Source organism: Fopius arisanus, unplaced genomic scaffold (genome assembly GCF_000806365.1).
Source record: "Fopius arisanus strain USDA-PBARC FA_bdor unplaced genomic scaffold, ASM80636v1 scaffold00029, whole genome shotgun sequence".
Lineage (NCBI taxonomy): Eukaryota > Metazoa > Arthropoda > Insecta > Hymenoptera > Braconidae > Fopius > Fopius arisanus.
The window spans coordinates 79,234-97,565 of NW_011887768.1; the positions used below are offsets into that span (position 1 = coordinate 79,234).

At 40.7% G+C, this 18,332-nt stretch overlaps 1 protein-coding gene across 1 annotated transcript in view; it reads left to right on the forward strand.

The window, feature by feature from the left end:
* LOC105265275 (neuroligin-4, Y-linked) overlaps nt 1–18,332 on the forward strand; it is a 113,783-nt gene that overhangs the window by 10,225 nt on the left and 85,226 nt on the right. The window contains exons 2-3 of the mRNA XM_011302682.1: nt 13,654–14,376; nt 14,619–14,794. Coding sequence (XP_011300984.1) covers nt 14,120–14,376; nt 14,619–14,794 — 433 coding nt within the window. The 5' untranslated portion in view covers nt 13,654–14,119. The remainder of the gene's footprint in view (nt 1–13,653; nt 14,377–14,618; nt 14,795–18,332) is intronic.

Consider the following 18,332-nt stretch of genomic DNA (forward strand, 5'->3'; position numbering starts at 1 on the left):
TATCGTATCATAATGCTTTACAAACATTTATTTAGAAAGCCATCAGCTGTCCCATTCACAAAATCCACGAAATTTCCAAGCCAGAGCTGCGGCATCTCGTGCCCTACTGCAACAAACGGATTGAAATTTACTTTTAGGGAGGCACTACTGCATTTACGTCTGACTAATGCACTTTGAGAATGTGTTTTCTCACTTCTGTGTACGCATTCGTAACGCTGGGTTTGCCTCAATCGGAGGTAAATGTACCAAGAATACAAACGATTCAATGTTGAAAATGGAGAAACTCTGTAGCTTGTGGAAATTAGGGGGAAATAGGTACGGAGGAAAATGACTATTTACACGGACTGTTTAGACAGGATATATAAGTTAAAACTAAGGTGAGTTTCATGCGTTTTGAAGCAGCTGCAAATAGATAATTTGCGTTTGAAATCCATCGCTCGCTCAAAAATTGTCATTTTATTTCTCGATATTTGGTATAAATGAGGGTTAATTATCCGAGTAACAACTGTCACCCCGTGACTCCCACCTTATTTCACTTCCATTGCCATTTCAACTGCTCCGTAAAACTCCCTTGCCACTTGAATATTCCACCTGAATGCCAAACAACCCCATTAACAGACAATCGTTGGCATCGGTTAATTTGGACCTGTGCTCTTTTTTCTCCCCTTCACTAATGCTGCCCCATATACATGCACCACTACACGGTTTCCTTATAATTAAACGTAAAAGCTCGACAGCACGGTATTCCCAAGTGCAAATAACTCGGGTTGGGAAAAGCAATCGTCGCTGAATTCCAGAATGGTGGAGTGAAGATGGAAGGGGCCACTGGTGGGATAGAGATTCGGGTGAATATAGGTGATGCGGAAGTGAGTGACTGAGGCCCGGCAGAAGCTGAAAGTTGGACCGTAACACCACCTTCAAGTTTGAGTTCAATTTTCCAATTTCCAAGCCTGTCGCTTCTTCACATATAGCCCTTTCCATTCCCCTTCACACACTTCGGTTCATCCTCTTTGAATATTTTTTTCACCAACAGAAAACAAAATTTAATTGAGGCCTTATTCATGCGTAATATCCGCAATTGAGATTAACCAATGCTTTTTCCATATTTACTTTATTATTTTTGTGTAGTATGAAAATGCCTTCGGCCCTTCGATTATTGTGTACCGTATATTGTAATATTGCCTCTGATTTTGGGATTCGTTTCTCTTATTGATTTTCTCTCATATTATTCTCGGTCTGTCAATCTGGCCTGCCAGCCGTCAATTTTCCCTGATTTTTCTGACGTCATCTGGGTGATTAATTTCGAGGATTTTCGGTATTCGTTCCGGGCTAATGAGGTATAGCGAAGGGAGTGGCAAGTGGTGTATTTAGTTATTGAGACATCCTGAAGTGTCAAGAGATTTGAAATAATAGGCGTATTTATTGCCTGCACTATTTTCACGAGTGCTGCAAGAGCTATTCCGAGGTTCACTAATGTGTAATGATCGTGAAAGGCCCCATTAAATAGTGCATTCACTGCGTAAATGTGTCTGAACGACTCTAGAATAAAAAAAGGGGAATGGCAGGAAAAAGAAATTGAATGAAATTAAACTCCACAACACTGACTTGAAAAGGGAACGGAGGGATTGCGCCGACAGGATAGCATTTGTGCGCATTGGGTGGTGCCCCGTGTTGTGAAAAACTTTAAAACCGCATGAGTAAAAACGAGAGAGCTGAAGAAGGGGTAAAGCAGTGTGGTACTGCCAATGAACACGACTACTCAGCTTCTGAATTGGTTTCACTTATATGTGCCACTGGCAGTGCACTGTGCACATGAATTGTGAGGGTTATTATCAGATTTGTTGAGTTCCCCCGGAGTACTTGACCTTTTTCTGAAAATATTCACTGAATTAAGGGGTCAGCTACGTGTGTCTTCATGTCTTCGTGTCCTCGTACTCTGATGAATTAATATTTGGATAGATGAGTTCATCCACTGAAGAAAAAATGTCAAAGTAAATGTGAGAATTTAAAATTCTGGGAAATGATAGAGTAGAAAATTCCTCACTATCGGCAGATGTAGTCCCCGTAGATACTGGAAATTCCTGTCACGCCCCTCGGGAGAATCGCTCTTATTAACTTTCAAATCGATCCAAGCTTTACTTTCCTTTAATTTCCCGCGTTCTTATCAGCAAGTTATTGAGGTCGCGCAACGCGTAATTCCCATTCCACTGGCACGGGGCTCTACGAGAAGTACACCAGAGGAGCATAAAAAGTTTAAAACATCGATTTCTTTCTTCGGGGATTCTTCATGCACTCAAAGGAGGAACAGGGACATCAGACAATTTTAGTGCTTCTCAACAGTAATGCTCTCGCATTGATTAAGTTAATGGAAAAATGGAAGATAAGGTCAAGGAGAATTCATCACTCAGTGAAAATGTTACACTCATTTTTCAGTGAAATATTCCGTCAGTAGTCAATAGGAGATTGCATCCAAGTCACATTGAAACGTGGAAATAAGGTAATAACATCTGAATCCGTTGAATAGATCAGCAACATGCACACCCAATGCATCACTCCCTGATGAATGTCTACCACGTTCAATCACCGATGTTCGTTCGCTCGCACATGATCGTCACGATTCTCTGTGCAAGTGCAGATATTCTCTCTCCCTTCATCCCCTGGCATCATCCCCAAATGATTTAATTGATAACGTAACAGGGGAGAGTCGAATGGTTTATGGCATTATCTTCACCACTGCTCTCGGTTTCTGGCAGAAGGTCACATAATTCACAGGACAAAATCCAGACGAGTGTAACCGATTCCATCCCCTGTCCCACGTTTTCTCTGACCTCATTACTTTTCCCTGATTTATCAGCGGTTTTGGGTTGAATTCTTTTAATCGTTACATGTTCGTAGCAGGGGAGTTCAAGAATACGAAGTCACAGGGATGAATAAGTAATTGCAGGGGAAGGGTCGAGAGGCTGAAATGAAAAAAAAAAGGGAGAGTAGGAAAACATGATCCTGGGGGAGTGAAGATTATTGAGAAGGGCGGTTTCAAGCAACTCGGAATAAATCGACTACCATAAATTTTATCGGGTTCAATTGAACGGACTTGTAAAGATATACCAGCGAAATAGATCTGGATAATTAGGTACTTGGGGATTATTGGAGTAATTATATCCAAGTTGGTTCGATTGTTTTAGAATGCCTAATGAACTAGCCTGAACTTTAACATTTAAATTCGTTGCAATGGATTTTGTTTGAGTAGCTACCTTCGATACTGTGAACTAAAAATTAATCATTTGATTTTCCAAGCGACTCATTAAGATTCAACACCACTCAGTTCAATTACCCGTTGAATAATGATACCGTAAAAATTCCTGATTCATACATCCATAATGTTCTTTCAATAGGCAGTACGTGACTGGATTCTCAGCTAATGGCCATCTGCCAAAAAGGGTTTTAACGAAAGGGAAGAGATGAGTGGTGGAAGAAGAATGAGAAAAGCATGTATCCATCCTTGACTCTAATGATTGAGTGAAACACTCGGCTGTCGATTTTCTGCATGGTAGACAAAAAAATTCACAACCAGTTCTCATTTCCCAATTCTTCACAGCTACCCCTTCTTTTGCAACTACGATACACCCCTGGGGACGACTTCACCTCTCGAGTAGTTGTCTATGGCAATACCCACTCCTTTCAGATCTCTTCTTCACCAGGTTCTAAATACACCTCTCTTCTAGGAGGAATTTGATGCTTCGTCAGTCAGCTTCTTTGTACCTCGTTAAAGTCGATCAAATTGCCAACAATTCGATAATAGGAAACTTCTCAGCCAATTCTCACTTTGCACTGAGTGTGAAGAAAGACTGCATTGTTGCAGCTTGCAATTGAAAGTTGAGGAATGCTTAGGAATATTGGGTCCAGTGAAATAGATTTATTTGTATCCCAAGAAGAAGGGATGAACCTGTGAAGGGGTTGTCAAAGTTTGGAATTATTAATGAGAAGGAATTCATCAGTCCTACGTGCATTAGACCTCAAAAGTTTTGAGCCCTTCAAAACTCAAACTGAATTAGAATAACAAATCAGAGCAGATATTTCCGCAAAAGATGAAACTCAACAATTTGCGAGAATCTTGTTTGACTATGTATCTCACAGGATGGGTTATCTTAGGTACCACAATCTCAAACACGAATCACTGGTAAGTTTTCAAGACAAACTGTCTTTGTTACCCAAGGATCGTTGAAATGGTAATGCAAAATGCGAGCAAAATGAGAACGATATTTCCAGCCAAGAGAGGTAGTTTTCACGAATATCCAGATGAGAGAGAGAATACATAACCGATGAATTCACTGCTCGGATATTTAATCCTCCAGCGGTGCAACGTAGTATAATCTACCAGTGGGAGGGTCTGAGAATGCGAAATACGAACGATTCGCAGGGCAATCGTAATGTTTCAGGTGAGTAAAAGGGGAGCTGAAGAAAAGGAGTCTGATCTCTCGCCTATCGTTGGTAGCTTAATCCAAGATTCAAGTTTTCCCGGCACTAAGAATTCATGGAAACTTCCATAATTAGAAAGTTCGACGTCAACGCTCGGTAAATGTTGTACTTCTCCGAACGTCGCTGTACATTAAGCTCCCCTAGATATTTCCCGATGGAGAAATATTCATGCGAAATCCAGCTCGATAATTCAGTTCCCTCGATTGAAGTGATTCGGCTTTGAGTCCGATCATGCTTCATCCATTACTCTCAACAGTCCCCGCGATGCTTTTACATTCATCTCAATTGGATACCTCTCCGAATTAATTCCATCCACTCGCAAAATCATTTCGAGATCTATGAAAACATAAAGTCCAACTGAAGGACACCAACTACCTCTCCACTCGAGTATAACTCCAAGCCGATATGTCAATACAATAAAATCATAGCAGTATAATAATACCGGAATGGCGAGGGAATGAGGGATAATCCGGAATGGTAGGACTGGATGGAAGTGATGGTTGGGATGAAAGAAGAAACTCCAGGAAGCATTTCTCATCCAGATGTTGGTACTCATGGCACGTTTCTGTTATCCCAAAGTCGAACGCCAAAGTTCTATATATCTTGTTACTCACACTACACTTTTCATATTTCAAGTACATCGCAACTAGTCAATAGATATTTCAATGTTTTCATTAATAAATTCACAACTTGAATCCTTTGAAGATTTTATCATAATACCGATGTCTTTGAGGGAGACTTTTTGCCATTTTGTTTTTATAATTTTCTCTTCATCTGCATCTCTCGAGCATTTACCTTGCTCGACTCCGAACGGAGGTTGCTAATTCCCGGAGACGCATATACACTCGCAACAGCACTGGCACACCCGGGTCTTTTCCTTTTTGTCCCTCTACCTCACTCCACCTTCTGGTTCCTCTGTTCATCGTTGCTTCCGGGGAAAAGCCATGTCACCTGGCACGTACACGCCTCGCCCACCCTTTCAATGGTCCCGCATCGCTTTTCAACTTTTCACTACCTCTATACATCATCCACACTTCTCTCTCACACTATGGTGGCATCCTCTCTCACTTCCTTCCAACTTGCATCTCCCAGCTACAGTTCGTCGACCCCACCGTCTTCACTCACCCCCTGGTGGTCTATTCCAGGCGGAAGAGGGGATGAAAAACATAACGACCCACCCGGGGTTAATGATTCTCATTTTTTTTTTGTATAGCTGCGTGTCTTGAGTATACTATACACCGAAAATCAACGGATCCTCGGCCAAATTCACTAGTTACTTTTTTTTTCCAAAAACCATAAGATCCGTCCTGCCACTTTTTCTGACGAAGAGATGAACATTTTTGGCCTGAGCAATATGCATGTTGCTGGGAAGGTATTAAGTTTGTGATATTCATGAAGTCTCAGGATGCAGAAGTGAAGAGATGTCAAATTTCCCATGCAAGATAATTCGTGAATACTTCAGAACTTTCCTCACCGAATTATTACCAGAAAATTTTCATCAAAAGTCATTGGCTTTCAGATCTTTATAATGTATTTTGATGAATGCATCTCGTGATCAAGTTTCAATGAAATTTTTTAAAATGTTCATGACCCAAATTCTGTTGGAATATTCTTTCTTCACCGTCAAACGATATCACGGCTTGCAGTGATGCTGTAACTCGTTTGAAAATTTATTCCCGTGGTTTCCATACGAGCATACCTCCAACTTGTTGTTTTACTTCATGCACCTGTGCACAAGGTGGTGCATGCAAGGCACCCACAAGGCGCCAGCACAGCAAAATACCACCGCTTGTATAAATGTTATTTTCTTAACAACTACAGATAAATTTTCACGCGCAAGTAGGAAAACCCATTTCGCTACAATGTATCAAAAGATATTTTGCGAATCCTGGGATACTGATAAGATTCCCATTTAGATTGTCGGGTTTCCTGGCAAGGACGAAGGGAGTGGAATGAATCTACAGGGGAAAAAAAAAACACGGGATAAAAGAGGGAGATGGTTTAACCCAGGGGGTGAATTATTTACTGCACATCGGTGAGTTTTAATTATCATTACGTCACGCCTGGGTTGAATGACGATAATGAGTCACCGGAGATCCTTTCAATTCAACGAGTGACAATCCAAATATCGGGATAAAATACTTCCAGTGAAAGTTGAAACGAGGAATTCCACTCGTGTGTTGAATCACTCCTGCGGTCTAATGTCCTTTTTTTTTCCTCCTCGCTTCATTCTGAACTTTACTCTTTGGCCCAAAAAGTGTAGAGGGGAATGGCTGAGATGGAGAGCTTTCTGGAAATCTAATTCAATCCCCAGTGCCTTTCATTCTGCTCCTTCAACCGTCTACGATTTATCGGATTAATTACGGTGAAATGGGAGTATCGATAGATTGCGTCCTATTGGGTGTCCTCTTTTCCTCGCCTCAGTCCACCATCATCTGGCAGATCTCTATTTTATTTATTTTTTGTCACTCTCTCATGGATCCGCTAGTCCTATTACGAGATGAGCCGATGAAAGATTGATTTGAGTGGCGAATGCCGATGGAATCAGCTCAAATGAGAATTTTTATAAAATCTCCTAATTCACTGTCTCTGAAAATAGAATCGGGCAAAATGCTTCTATTTTAATAGTGAAACCATGGAAACTTCTGAGGATCACTAATTCACTCAATTTTCACTGTTCCCTGGAGAAAATCTAGTCTCATACCTCTAGAAGTTCATATTCACCAATTCAATTACCTGAAAACCATTGGGTCGATAGTCAAAAGCGACTGATAGTCCCCAATTTCTAAAATTTCCAAACAAGCAATTTGTCTTCAGTGTCAATGGACAACCGAGAGTGCACATGGGTACATGAACCACAATGTAATTCTATGCGTTACAAGCCCTCGTAAAATGACGACAGAAATGGGGTGCATCGGGAGGAGAGGAAAAACGAGGTCGGAAGGATCAACGCATCGATAGTTTCCTCGACATGCAACGCTCGACCGACACTTTATTGCGAATATATTCCGGTCACACGATGTGGGGGATTTTCGAGTGTTTGGAATCCACCGATATGTATTCTTTTCCTGAAAAAATTTTATGAATCATATGATTTCCGGTGTGCGATAATGCCCCGATAAATCGTAGCTGCTTTTTTTCTCTTTCAACTTCCACGAAGAAGATGACAATGAGTTTAGCGTTAAATGCCTCCATCAACTGCATCAATAATCACAACGATCTCTTCCTCAGCCCCCAATTAATTGATTCCACCCGGATCGATTAATTATCAGCCCATTGAAAAAATAGCTGTCACCAGAAACGCACAAAAACACGGAATTGAGGACTACATCAGGTTTGGTCGGTGGTGGAACCGCAGGAAGCATCAGTGTGCAAACTTTAACCGCAGCAAAATCTCCAAACCGTTATAACCGTCATTGCCGAGTTGAAAATAGTGTGCAGAAGCAGGATAACCTGGAGCCGAGCAAATCCCCCGTTACCCAGTGGTTAATTCTCACAGTAGCAAACGTGTCACCCAGACGGTAAACACGCTATTGCATTTTTTAATAGTATCCCCCGACAGCGAGTCGTCTGAATTGCTGAGGGGAGAGCAGAAAAAAAAAAGTCGGTGGTCGAGACAATGGAGAATGCAGTTGTAAAGATTTGACTCAACAATCTCTCATTTCCATCTCTCACGCGAAAAATCCTCCCACCTCCCCCATTGTCCTCTGTAAATGCTCTACCTAATTATGATGATCGGAGGATAAAATGAAAATGTAAATCAAGGGGAAAAACAACTCAGTGAACCTTGAGTGAATTTTAGATGAAGGAAATGAGTTGGAGAAAGAGAATGCAGCAACAATATTCGTGGGGTAAATAGAGCGGTTAAAAGCTCTCAGTGGGGAAAGTGGTTAGGCTGAGGGGTGAAACAGTGAATTGACTATGGGTATCACCAAACTGAGCGTACACTGCGTAACCAGAGATGCAGATATGCAAAGTAGACGTGCTTTATGCAAAAGCTCCTCTGTTACCAATTCACTGTGTGGAACCTTATCGCATCTACTCAATTCTCTAATTCTCCTGTGGCGGGTCTCGCATTTGCCGCTTTCAATACTTCACGTTCTTCAGTTATTTCGCCAGAATTGCCTCGGAATTATTTAAAACATTATCACCAGCGATTGGTGAAAAGCCATGACTAACTCACCCTGGAAATTGACTGAAAAAGCAAATTTTCAGTTAGAATGAACAATTGTACATGGCCAGTTATTTTCATTACATACCTCTTTTGACTCTATAATTTGGGTGAATTTATTGCTGTACAAGGTGCGTCCAAATTACCACTCACGTACAATATTTTCCATGTTAATTATAAAACAGTTCACCGCGCTCATGTATTCGGTGTCCTCTAATTATTTTCGTTTTTTAAGCGGATGCACTTTCGGTGCTAGAATTAACAGATCCACTGAACAATTTTCAGGATAATTCACTGGTTGGATATTTTTGAAATGGTCTGTTAGTAAAAATAGAAGTGGAGGAAAAATAAAAGTCTGTGTATTTCTACCATTTCTATATCCAGCTGCAAATTGAAAAGTGAATTTATGAGGCAGTTTTCCAAGACCGACATGTATCTTGGTGTCGATAAGGTTGTGGCGATGCATTATATTTTCGTGAAGTACCCGATGGGGATATATGCGCTTTTCCTCGGTACTCCACACGTAGCTATCGTTCTGGCCAAGGCATCAGGATGTATGGTCATGGATCGGTTGAGCTAGGTGAAACACACAAACCGTGCATTGTATTTTATATGGAACTATGAGAAATGGAGGGCTGAGGGAATAACAGGCTCAATTCGTCTCAATTTATCGTAATAAATTCAGTGTCAAGGATGAGTTACTCATGATTATCCTCGTAATTTTCTTCTCGATTCGATTATCACACGATTATCATCTCCGATAATTATTTTGGCAAATCTTCCTTCTTCATTCACACGACTATATGATAACAGGAAAATTATCGAAGAGAGAAAATGAATAAAAAATAAATTTCACTTTTTTTTTTTCATACAAGGCGATGGCGATAAAATGGAAATTTGAGGTAAAAATCGTGAAACCGTGTGAAGGATCACATCGGAGCTACTGATTACTCGTGTCATGTATGCCAACCACACAAATGTCACACAGTCTCATTTACCTTTAGAGGGTGAGGTGGGGTGGAGTTTTAGACCACTACCCCCGGTGGCGTCGCCGACGACACACCACGGAGTCACGTACGTGGTCTCCCGGCGCCTGGTGTCAAGAGTAATCCGTTATACGAGATGAGTGTTGAGTGTCGACGCCGACAAAATGAGAAGAATAAAATCAAGCTCAACACCGAGGCGAATATCAAAGGGAGGTAAAAAGTCATGGTGAGAATTAAGTTGAAATTTGATTAAACCGAGAAATTGGAGAAGGCCCGGGTAAGAGCATTAGTTAAGAGGATTTTATGCGACCACAGCACAGAGTCTTACAAATGCATTGTGCATTATGTCCATTAATGTCTATCCGTGCAAGTGAAGTCGTTTTAGCTTTGTACAGTAAGACAATACCCGACCGTTCGATAAATCAAGGGCTTACCGACCAGGGGCGAACCCCGGGGACTGAGGATTTAATAAACTCTCCAATTTCATGTATTGTTATTTGTTGATCATTGAATTTGTCTGCTTCAATTATTCATTAATATCAATTTTAATATTCCATTGATTCTCATCCTGAAATCCGCAAAGCTGAATAAATCCTTTGTACAGTGATTGTTGTTAGGTGACTACAATTCCACTCATTCCACGATTCTGCATCATAAAATCCTCAAAATGCGCTTAAATGTTATGTTTTCCACCATCCGTAGCTTGGCATTAATGACAAGATCCTCCCGACTTAGTATTCATAGAATCAAGTATCCATAAAATTATAATACAATCTTGTATATGAACGTCATAATAATCAGAGCATTCTCGCCATCTCTGCTATTCATATTTCCTCAGAGAGCGTCCATGCAACGGCCGTAATTACACTCTCGTCAAGGTGTCTCGTAAATCTCTGACAGTGCCTTGAATGCCATATGCCAACCATTCCTCGTGGAGATTGCATCTGATACTAATTTAGATATCCAATATTCACAACAATTTTTTTCACTGCATTCATGTTATGAAGTATTTCGGGGACGAATTGCTCAATTTTTATCGCTCAAATAGAATTTGAGATTGTGCCTGAGGCGAATATCGGTTTGCATCGAGTACAGTATATTTGTTTCTACGGGGGCATCAATACTTTTCTCAAAATAGCTCGAAGGCGAATTCACCAACTTACCATATCGCATATCCTCCATATCGTTTTCTGGTACCGCATCAGTACCTCAATGTACTCTGACGAAACCAAATGTAAACATAAATATCCGTATTATTTCAAGTTAGAGACAATATTTTCACGGAATTATCAAAAGGGGTAAAATTTCAAGCGCTGTTTCCCGCTATTCGAGACTCGTTCGCATTTTCTTTACAGTCCCTATTGAATACCAATAGAATCAATAAAATCAAATGATATTCCATACAAAGACGAGTATCGCCTGCATATTATGCTTTGATATTGACCGTAAGAGGTAACGACCAAATGAAAATAGCAATAATTCTTAAACATTCGCTCTCCTTGAATATTCCTCCCTTCGTAAATGAACTTTGTACGAGCCTTCACCCAGAATTTTACCCATATAAACATAACCCAGGTACACCCTAGATTTCGCATTCGCTGAGCCAAATAATCGCATTAGCCATCTCCATTATCGATTACCAGTATTTCATGAAGACGTATATCCTCAAGTCGAATGATTATTCATAGCCGTTTATGTTGGTTCAGTAGAAGGGGTTGGAAAGGGCCGGTTAAAACGGTTTGCGGTAAATGCCGAACGAGTGGCAACGAGCCATGGACCAGTATCAAAGTTTTAGGTGCTCCTAAAGACGATAAGCAAGCTTAGAAGCACTGGCCTATGGAGTTGCACACATTACACTTCATATTAATCGACCCTATAGAATTATCATCGCCCAATGGTTTACGATACCCCATCAGTATGCCCGGTTTATACGTGCCATGATTATCATGAAATAATCTCGCAATAAATATCCAACACGACGTCAAAACTGTAAAATCGTCAGTTAATATCAGTCGTTAGTATCGCGTGGGCGACACCACGACGCGAACAATTTTCAGATTATTATTCCAATTCCGTTTTGAAAGTGGTAGTCTATCAAGCCAGCAAATTGCATGTCGCAGTGTGACGGAGAAAACACGCGAGAGGAGCTCGAGACACGTGGCAAAATAGAACATCCAGAAAAGGTAGTCCTGCACAGTCAACGATTACCATGTGGCAATCGACTTTTGAAAGCTGGAGGATAGTAAACACCCTCCCTTCCCACCCGGAACTTCCCTGATGATGCAATATACAGTCGTCCGGAGCCCATCAAGAGGCGATGAAATACTCCCGTGATTGTGTGGCTCGTTAACCGCCTCCCTCAATCATTTGTCCACAAATTCTCCAATTTTCAATTATATGATACAGCTAGCAGCAGATTCAAATTCTCGGTGAAATCCAGTCCCAATGGATTATTATCAGGAGGATTATAAATAATGGAGGAACAGCTGGAACGAAATACTCCAGACCAGTTTTATTCCTACGACTGGAGATTAATGATGAATGGAGCATTTATGCGAAATACTTTTTTTTTTTGCTTTCTCGTGAAAGCCCTCTGACAACTCGACGTCATGTCAGCAACTTTTTTTTTTTCAACCTGCAGAAAATCCATTATACAGAATAGTATGTGAAATTGAGTGCTCGGGTATCGATCGAGAGCGATGTATTCTCTGAAAAGCTATCAGAAGACAACCCACGAAATGTCTATATTTAATCCGATTTGGAATCAATAGTGTACCAGGAGTTTTGAATAAGAAACATGCTGACCAAGTTTACGACGAATGCACATTCATGTTTCATGTATCTCTGCAAATAACGAGAAAACAAATGGGATGGGCAGTGGTACGAGTTTTTGCTGGATCGGGGAGAATGATCAGGCATCACTGAATCCTCTTTCTTACCAATACACCAAGTCTATCTATTGTTGAAAAGATCACAGTCTAGGTACGTCATCCTATTTTGTCGCTTATTGCAGCAACATGCTGAGAAATTCAGCGAATTCAGTAGTAAAAGACGACCAGAGTCCTCCGTACAAAATGATCCCTTTGAAATGTCCGTATTTCAACATCTTCGTGCTGTACTCCTCAGGAGTAAATCCATTTTGGATTTCCGAGAGATGCGGTGGTGCATTCTACTTTGACATAAGAGGATCACACAATGAAGCCGACGCCCTACAGCACAACTGTGAATTTGTAGCTGATGCACAGAATACTGACAGACTTCATTTCAATTTGTACCCGCAATCGGTATATATATTCACGTGATTATATGCCGAATGTGCTTGACATCGATTTAATTAATAATGGAAGTTCTGTCGGAATTCAAACATAATGGGCAAATGTGCAGAGGGCTTCCATCGTTAATGCATGGGATGTGAGAAGTAATTAGTTGATTATTACTGTTCCTGAAACTCAAACAGTTGCTTGAGAAACTTCCGTATCATATATTATAGTCAGTTGACTCTGGAGTCGGTCTCAACAATCGTAAACATTAGGTCTAGTATCGGCACAACTGTCCATATATATTTTTGATTAAAATTTGAGAGGTGGTAGCGGTCAAAATCTCGACTGTTTATTCGGTAGCGGACACTTTCAGAGCTCTCGCGTGCTCAGTCGACTGATAATTACGACCACTGTATCTTGGATGAAATAGCAGGATCACAGAGAAATCGGAGGAAATTGGAGTTCAGTACGTATTGACAGTGTCTGAGCTCTGGAGATACTCGAGATTGTAAGGTGAGGCAACTGGCAAGGTTGGACGAGTGATCCTTTGTTCAGGTTTTTTCTATCCATGAGTGAACAAAGATGTGTCGTACATCCAATATCCGAGAGTGCTATCGGAAAGGGGGGGTGTATAGAACTTGATAAATCTGACTTTAGCAGTGCGCAATCAATTCATTGGAATCAACACAATTCTACATTAAAGAAAATTTATTTAACGGAATGAACTAACTTGTGAATTCCCTTTTTTTTTCAATTCCAGATTGCAGATCGTTATTCTGGGATGCCTCAATCAACGGAATGCCCATTCGAATGAAATCCATAACTACGAATCAATTCATTGGATATTGAAAGGCCCTCAATAGCTTTTTTTCATGATCTCTTTTTTTTTTTTTGGTTTCCCTCCGAGTTTGTTCGTTGTTTTTTTCACGTCGAGAGATAGATGAGCTCATGGAGGCAACCGTTGCGGAGTAATTAGTGTCCCTATTCTTTTTACTTTCCACTTTGAGATATTCCGAACGCGTTCGAATGCAATGAGAAGTAATTAAAACCATGAAATTAACTTTGAAATTGTACAGACTGATGTGGACGCTAAGATATAGGTACATCAATAAATTACCACTGGGTTCGCGACACAAATGAGTGAAGAAAGAGTAGTTGGCCGACGTCGGGTGAAGAGTCTTGACAATTTCCTCAATAGGTTGGTCAAGGGTGATATAAAAAATTAGATGACAAACATGGAACTTTTTATTATTCTTGTTTGTCTTATTGGACCGTCTTCTGTAATATCATTGTCAGTTCATATTAAATCAAATCCCCGAATCGTACGACTGAGAAACGGTAACATTCAGGGATTGGAGCAGTCCTTTGAGATTAAAGGATTGAAGCCGGTGGATGTCTTCCTGGGAATACCATACGCTACTCCGCCCATTGGTGGCGATAGATTTTCACCGACCAAAGCACCCAGCCCTTGGAAAGGAACAAGGTAAATACCATATTCTCATTTTATTTTATGTCATTCGAACTTGAAGTACAACATCATTATCGGTGAAATGCGCTTGCACTTTACCTGCATTTAATGCACTAGAATTGATGGCCGTAGAGCGACCCGGGGCGGTACTGACATTTACAGCCAATTTCCATTGATATTGTTTCAATTTCCATACAACCATAATAAAGTTGGATGAACAGGTCATCACTTCAAGTGAATCTTCAATAATGTTACAGGAAAGCTGACAAAATTGGTCCAGTTTGTCCTCAAAAACTACCAGACATTACCGACGAAATGAAAGCTCTCGAGCGTATGCCTAAGGGCCGGCTGGAGTACCTCAAAAAACTCCTTCCACATCTCACCAATCAGAGCGAGGACTGTCTATACTTGAACATCTATGCTCCTGCAATGGGTGAGTAATTTTTTATCCCCAGCAATTGGAATTTCATCATCTACTCCAAGAATAGTTTGTTCACGATGTCTTAATGGAAGTGAACGTGACAAGTCGTGAGGAAATTGGCGAAATAATATCGGAAAAGTGAGGGAAACACGTTTTCAATAGCTTCTGTCGCACGTTCGACACCGAATTTTCTGACCTATTGCGGACGTGTTGGGATAAAAGAGTGAGCATGTGGTTATAATTCCAATTTATAATCCTCTACTCCTTCGAGTGCACAAAATTATTGGAAAATGAAAAAAAAAAAAATATTGTCGAGAGATAGTTTTTCGAGACGTGCAATAATGCTTCATTGAAAAACAACTTAGCAACGTTATGAGTCTCTCACAATCTCAATTATCGTGAGGAAATGGTGAGTGATGATTTTTATCTTCTTTTTTTCGTAAGAGGGAAGGGCGTCTTTTACGATCCAATAACCAGACAAAACTGGAATTCACCGAGGGCAAAAGACCCGGTGAATGCCATTGGTCGGTAATTGCCTTTTACCCATAGCGCATCGTCTTCCCTCATCTCTCAAACTCATTGTCGTTAGTTGAGCAAGTGGAACGTCATTTCTGTCTATAAAAAAAGTGCAAGCCGAGCGATACTCATCGTTAACTACTTGTTAGATCTGGCCTGGATAATCGATGTTCGTAGATGGAAGAGGGTGGATAAAATCCGAGATGTTTGCGAGGTAAAACTGGGACAAGGGACTTTGGTTGATGTTCGGAGAAAATCGAGGGCTGTCTTCAGCTAATCCGTAGATAAGTCCTCACCAGGACTTGGTTCGAAACTATTCACTAAAGTGGTGCTTATGCTTTTAAGGGTGGATAGCAAGTTGCTGGTACTCACATCAAATAGTTAAGGGTCTAGGTCGAACAGGGCTTCGAGATCAAATTGGACGCTCCACGGTGTCCTTCAGAGGATGAGATTCCTTATAAGGAAATTCCAATATCCCGCTAGGATTCTATTATAATGAGACATCACGGAAGTGATCAGCATTTTCAACAGAGGATCTTTCCCAAGTAACTCCGCTCGTATATGAAGGGAATTCTTTTTCCTTTCATTCTAGTGGAATGGAAAATTTTGTTTTCACCTCCTATTTCGTGAGTGCATGGTAACTTCTCTGTACACATTGTATTATGCTGTGTGCTGGTGGAAACAGCGATGGCCCTCACCAGAACGGAAATTGAACGGGAGCTTGAAGGAGTGCACTGTACCATGACGAAGGTAAGTTTAGACGGAATATAGGGTTGGAGAAACAGATCGAACCGGTTATATATGGTAGCATGCACCAGTCCTGTACGTTATATTGAAGCCCAGTTGTATCTAGGATGGAATTGTGTGACAAAGGAAACTGGCAAATGGAGCTCTCCATATTGAATATCTGAAAATGTAAATTTTGGGGGGAGGAGATAGGCTGCAGTCTGAGGCATTATGGGTTTAGAGATGGTAGCATCTGTAAATTTAAGAAGATAAAAAATGACGAATTACCGAGTGTAGCTGTTGAATAACAACATCTTTTGAAGGATTCTCTTTTGTCTTCGGTTGCATTGATCCAAGTTGGAATGTATGGGTATTGATTTCTAAAGACTGGGAACTAGCCTTTCCCCCGTGGATGATTGCCTTTGCTTGGATCCTCTTGTGTTACCGCCTTGAGAGTCGAAGATGCATAATAATTCATACTGAGTGTCTTCAGTCTATTCATTATACTCGATTCATTGCTTCTAGTTCTATTGGAACGAGGGGCGATCTTGGTATTATCAATTTCGGAAGGATTTCATAGTGTCTATGTCGCGGTGAAAATTAATGTGTGAGATTGTGTGCAGTGATTGTGTTACGGTACTGACGCCTCAAAGATAACCACATCACAGGTCGAATGACGAATTCAATCGATAGAAATTTTCAGGCAGTACCTAGAGGGGTACGCAAAAGATGCAGATTTCTTAACGTGCGCTAAAATAATCCCCAGCTCGTTCAAGTCAACCCTAAATTCTCATGGAAATTGTTAACAATCTTCAATGTTGAATATCTCTCGATAGATCGACGATATCGAAAAAAGAAGAGATATCGCATTTGCAGAATCAAAATTACTTTCCAGGCAGTTTACCGTTTATTTTTATCACTAGGACAATATCAGAGGCGCGCGGAACACACGCCCTATATGGAGAACCATTTTTATTATCTGCGATCATATATTCGTTATCCTCCAATCAAAACGACTAATCTGTTCTCATCTAATTCTTGTTTTTTTATTTAACTGTTTAATTTGTATTTTTTTCCCTTATCTTTGATAATTTTCATATATTTTTTCAAAGTGAAAATTTTCTGATGGACATATAAGGTACATATCATTTATATATATTTGAATATAGATGGAGAGAAAGGATTTTTTAAAGTTTAATTAAAATTTCAAGCTTTCACCAGTTAATGAATCGCATTGTTGATGGAGTAGCTCCTCAAGTAGAAAAGGATGCTGATTATTGACAACTTGTATACACATCCTTGATTCCCATGGCCTCCCTCGTGTTGTTCTGTTTATCTTTGCTTGCCCCCACCAATTCCACTCACATCCCAAGGCATTTGGGTCAACCATTTTCATTTCTTCACCAACGAAAATCTACCGTAACTTGGAGTGAAGTAGTCCGAACAATGAAGAGGTCCAGACATAAAATGCAAACCGGAAACGGAAAACCGTTTGCACACACTAAACACAAATATATGAAGAGGGTCTGTGTGTGTTAGCATTTGTTTGTTTCCTTGTCTGACTGGTGTGGGTTTTTACCCCTTGGACTCTAGCTTTCACCTCGGGTAACTCGGCAACCATCCAGAATACAAAGGAGTGCCGCCTATCCAACCCCATGACTTGGGATTCTGTAACCCAATACACGGCTAGAGTACCAGCGCAGTGCATATGTGAAAAATAAAATAATACGATATATTCAACTCTGAGGTTTTTACACCCCTTTTCAGCGACTAACCAACATGCCATTGAAAAATAAACGCATGCATTGAGAGGTTTACTGTGTTGGGGAAAGGCACCGTGTCGTTCCAATTGCATTTTTAACGAGCATTCGATACCCGTGGGTGTCCTCGTGGCTGACCATACCTCGACAACGAATCAACTGTCTCTCTCTATCTCATGGTAACTGACAATCGATTTTACCAACCTGTCCGCACCAGCCGACGCCTGCTGCAAGGATCGTTCCATTTTTCCCCTTCGTGTTCCTACCGTACAATTTTCACATTATTTAATTCCATATTTTTTTATAGCTTGTGGTTTCAAACATTAATATTCCATTATCAACGAAATTTTTTAGTGAGCTAGTTTGGAGATGAAAAAGTGCCACCGAAGCAAATGGAAAAAAATATATATAATCCAGATTTGGCACTCGTTTATTCTTCAACGAGTGCCTTCTCTTTTTCTCACTTTTTCTTTTCCAACGAGCTATTCCGTGGGTGAAATCCCTGGGATTTGCACGACTGTCCGGGAAAAGGGCGGGGGAGGAATGGG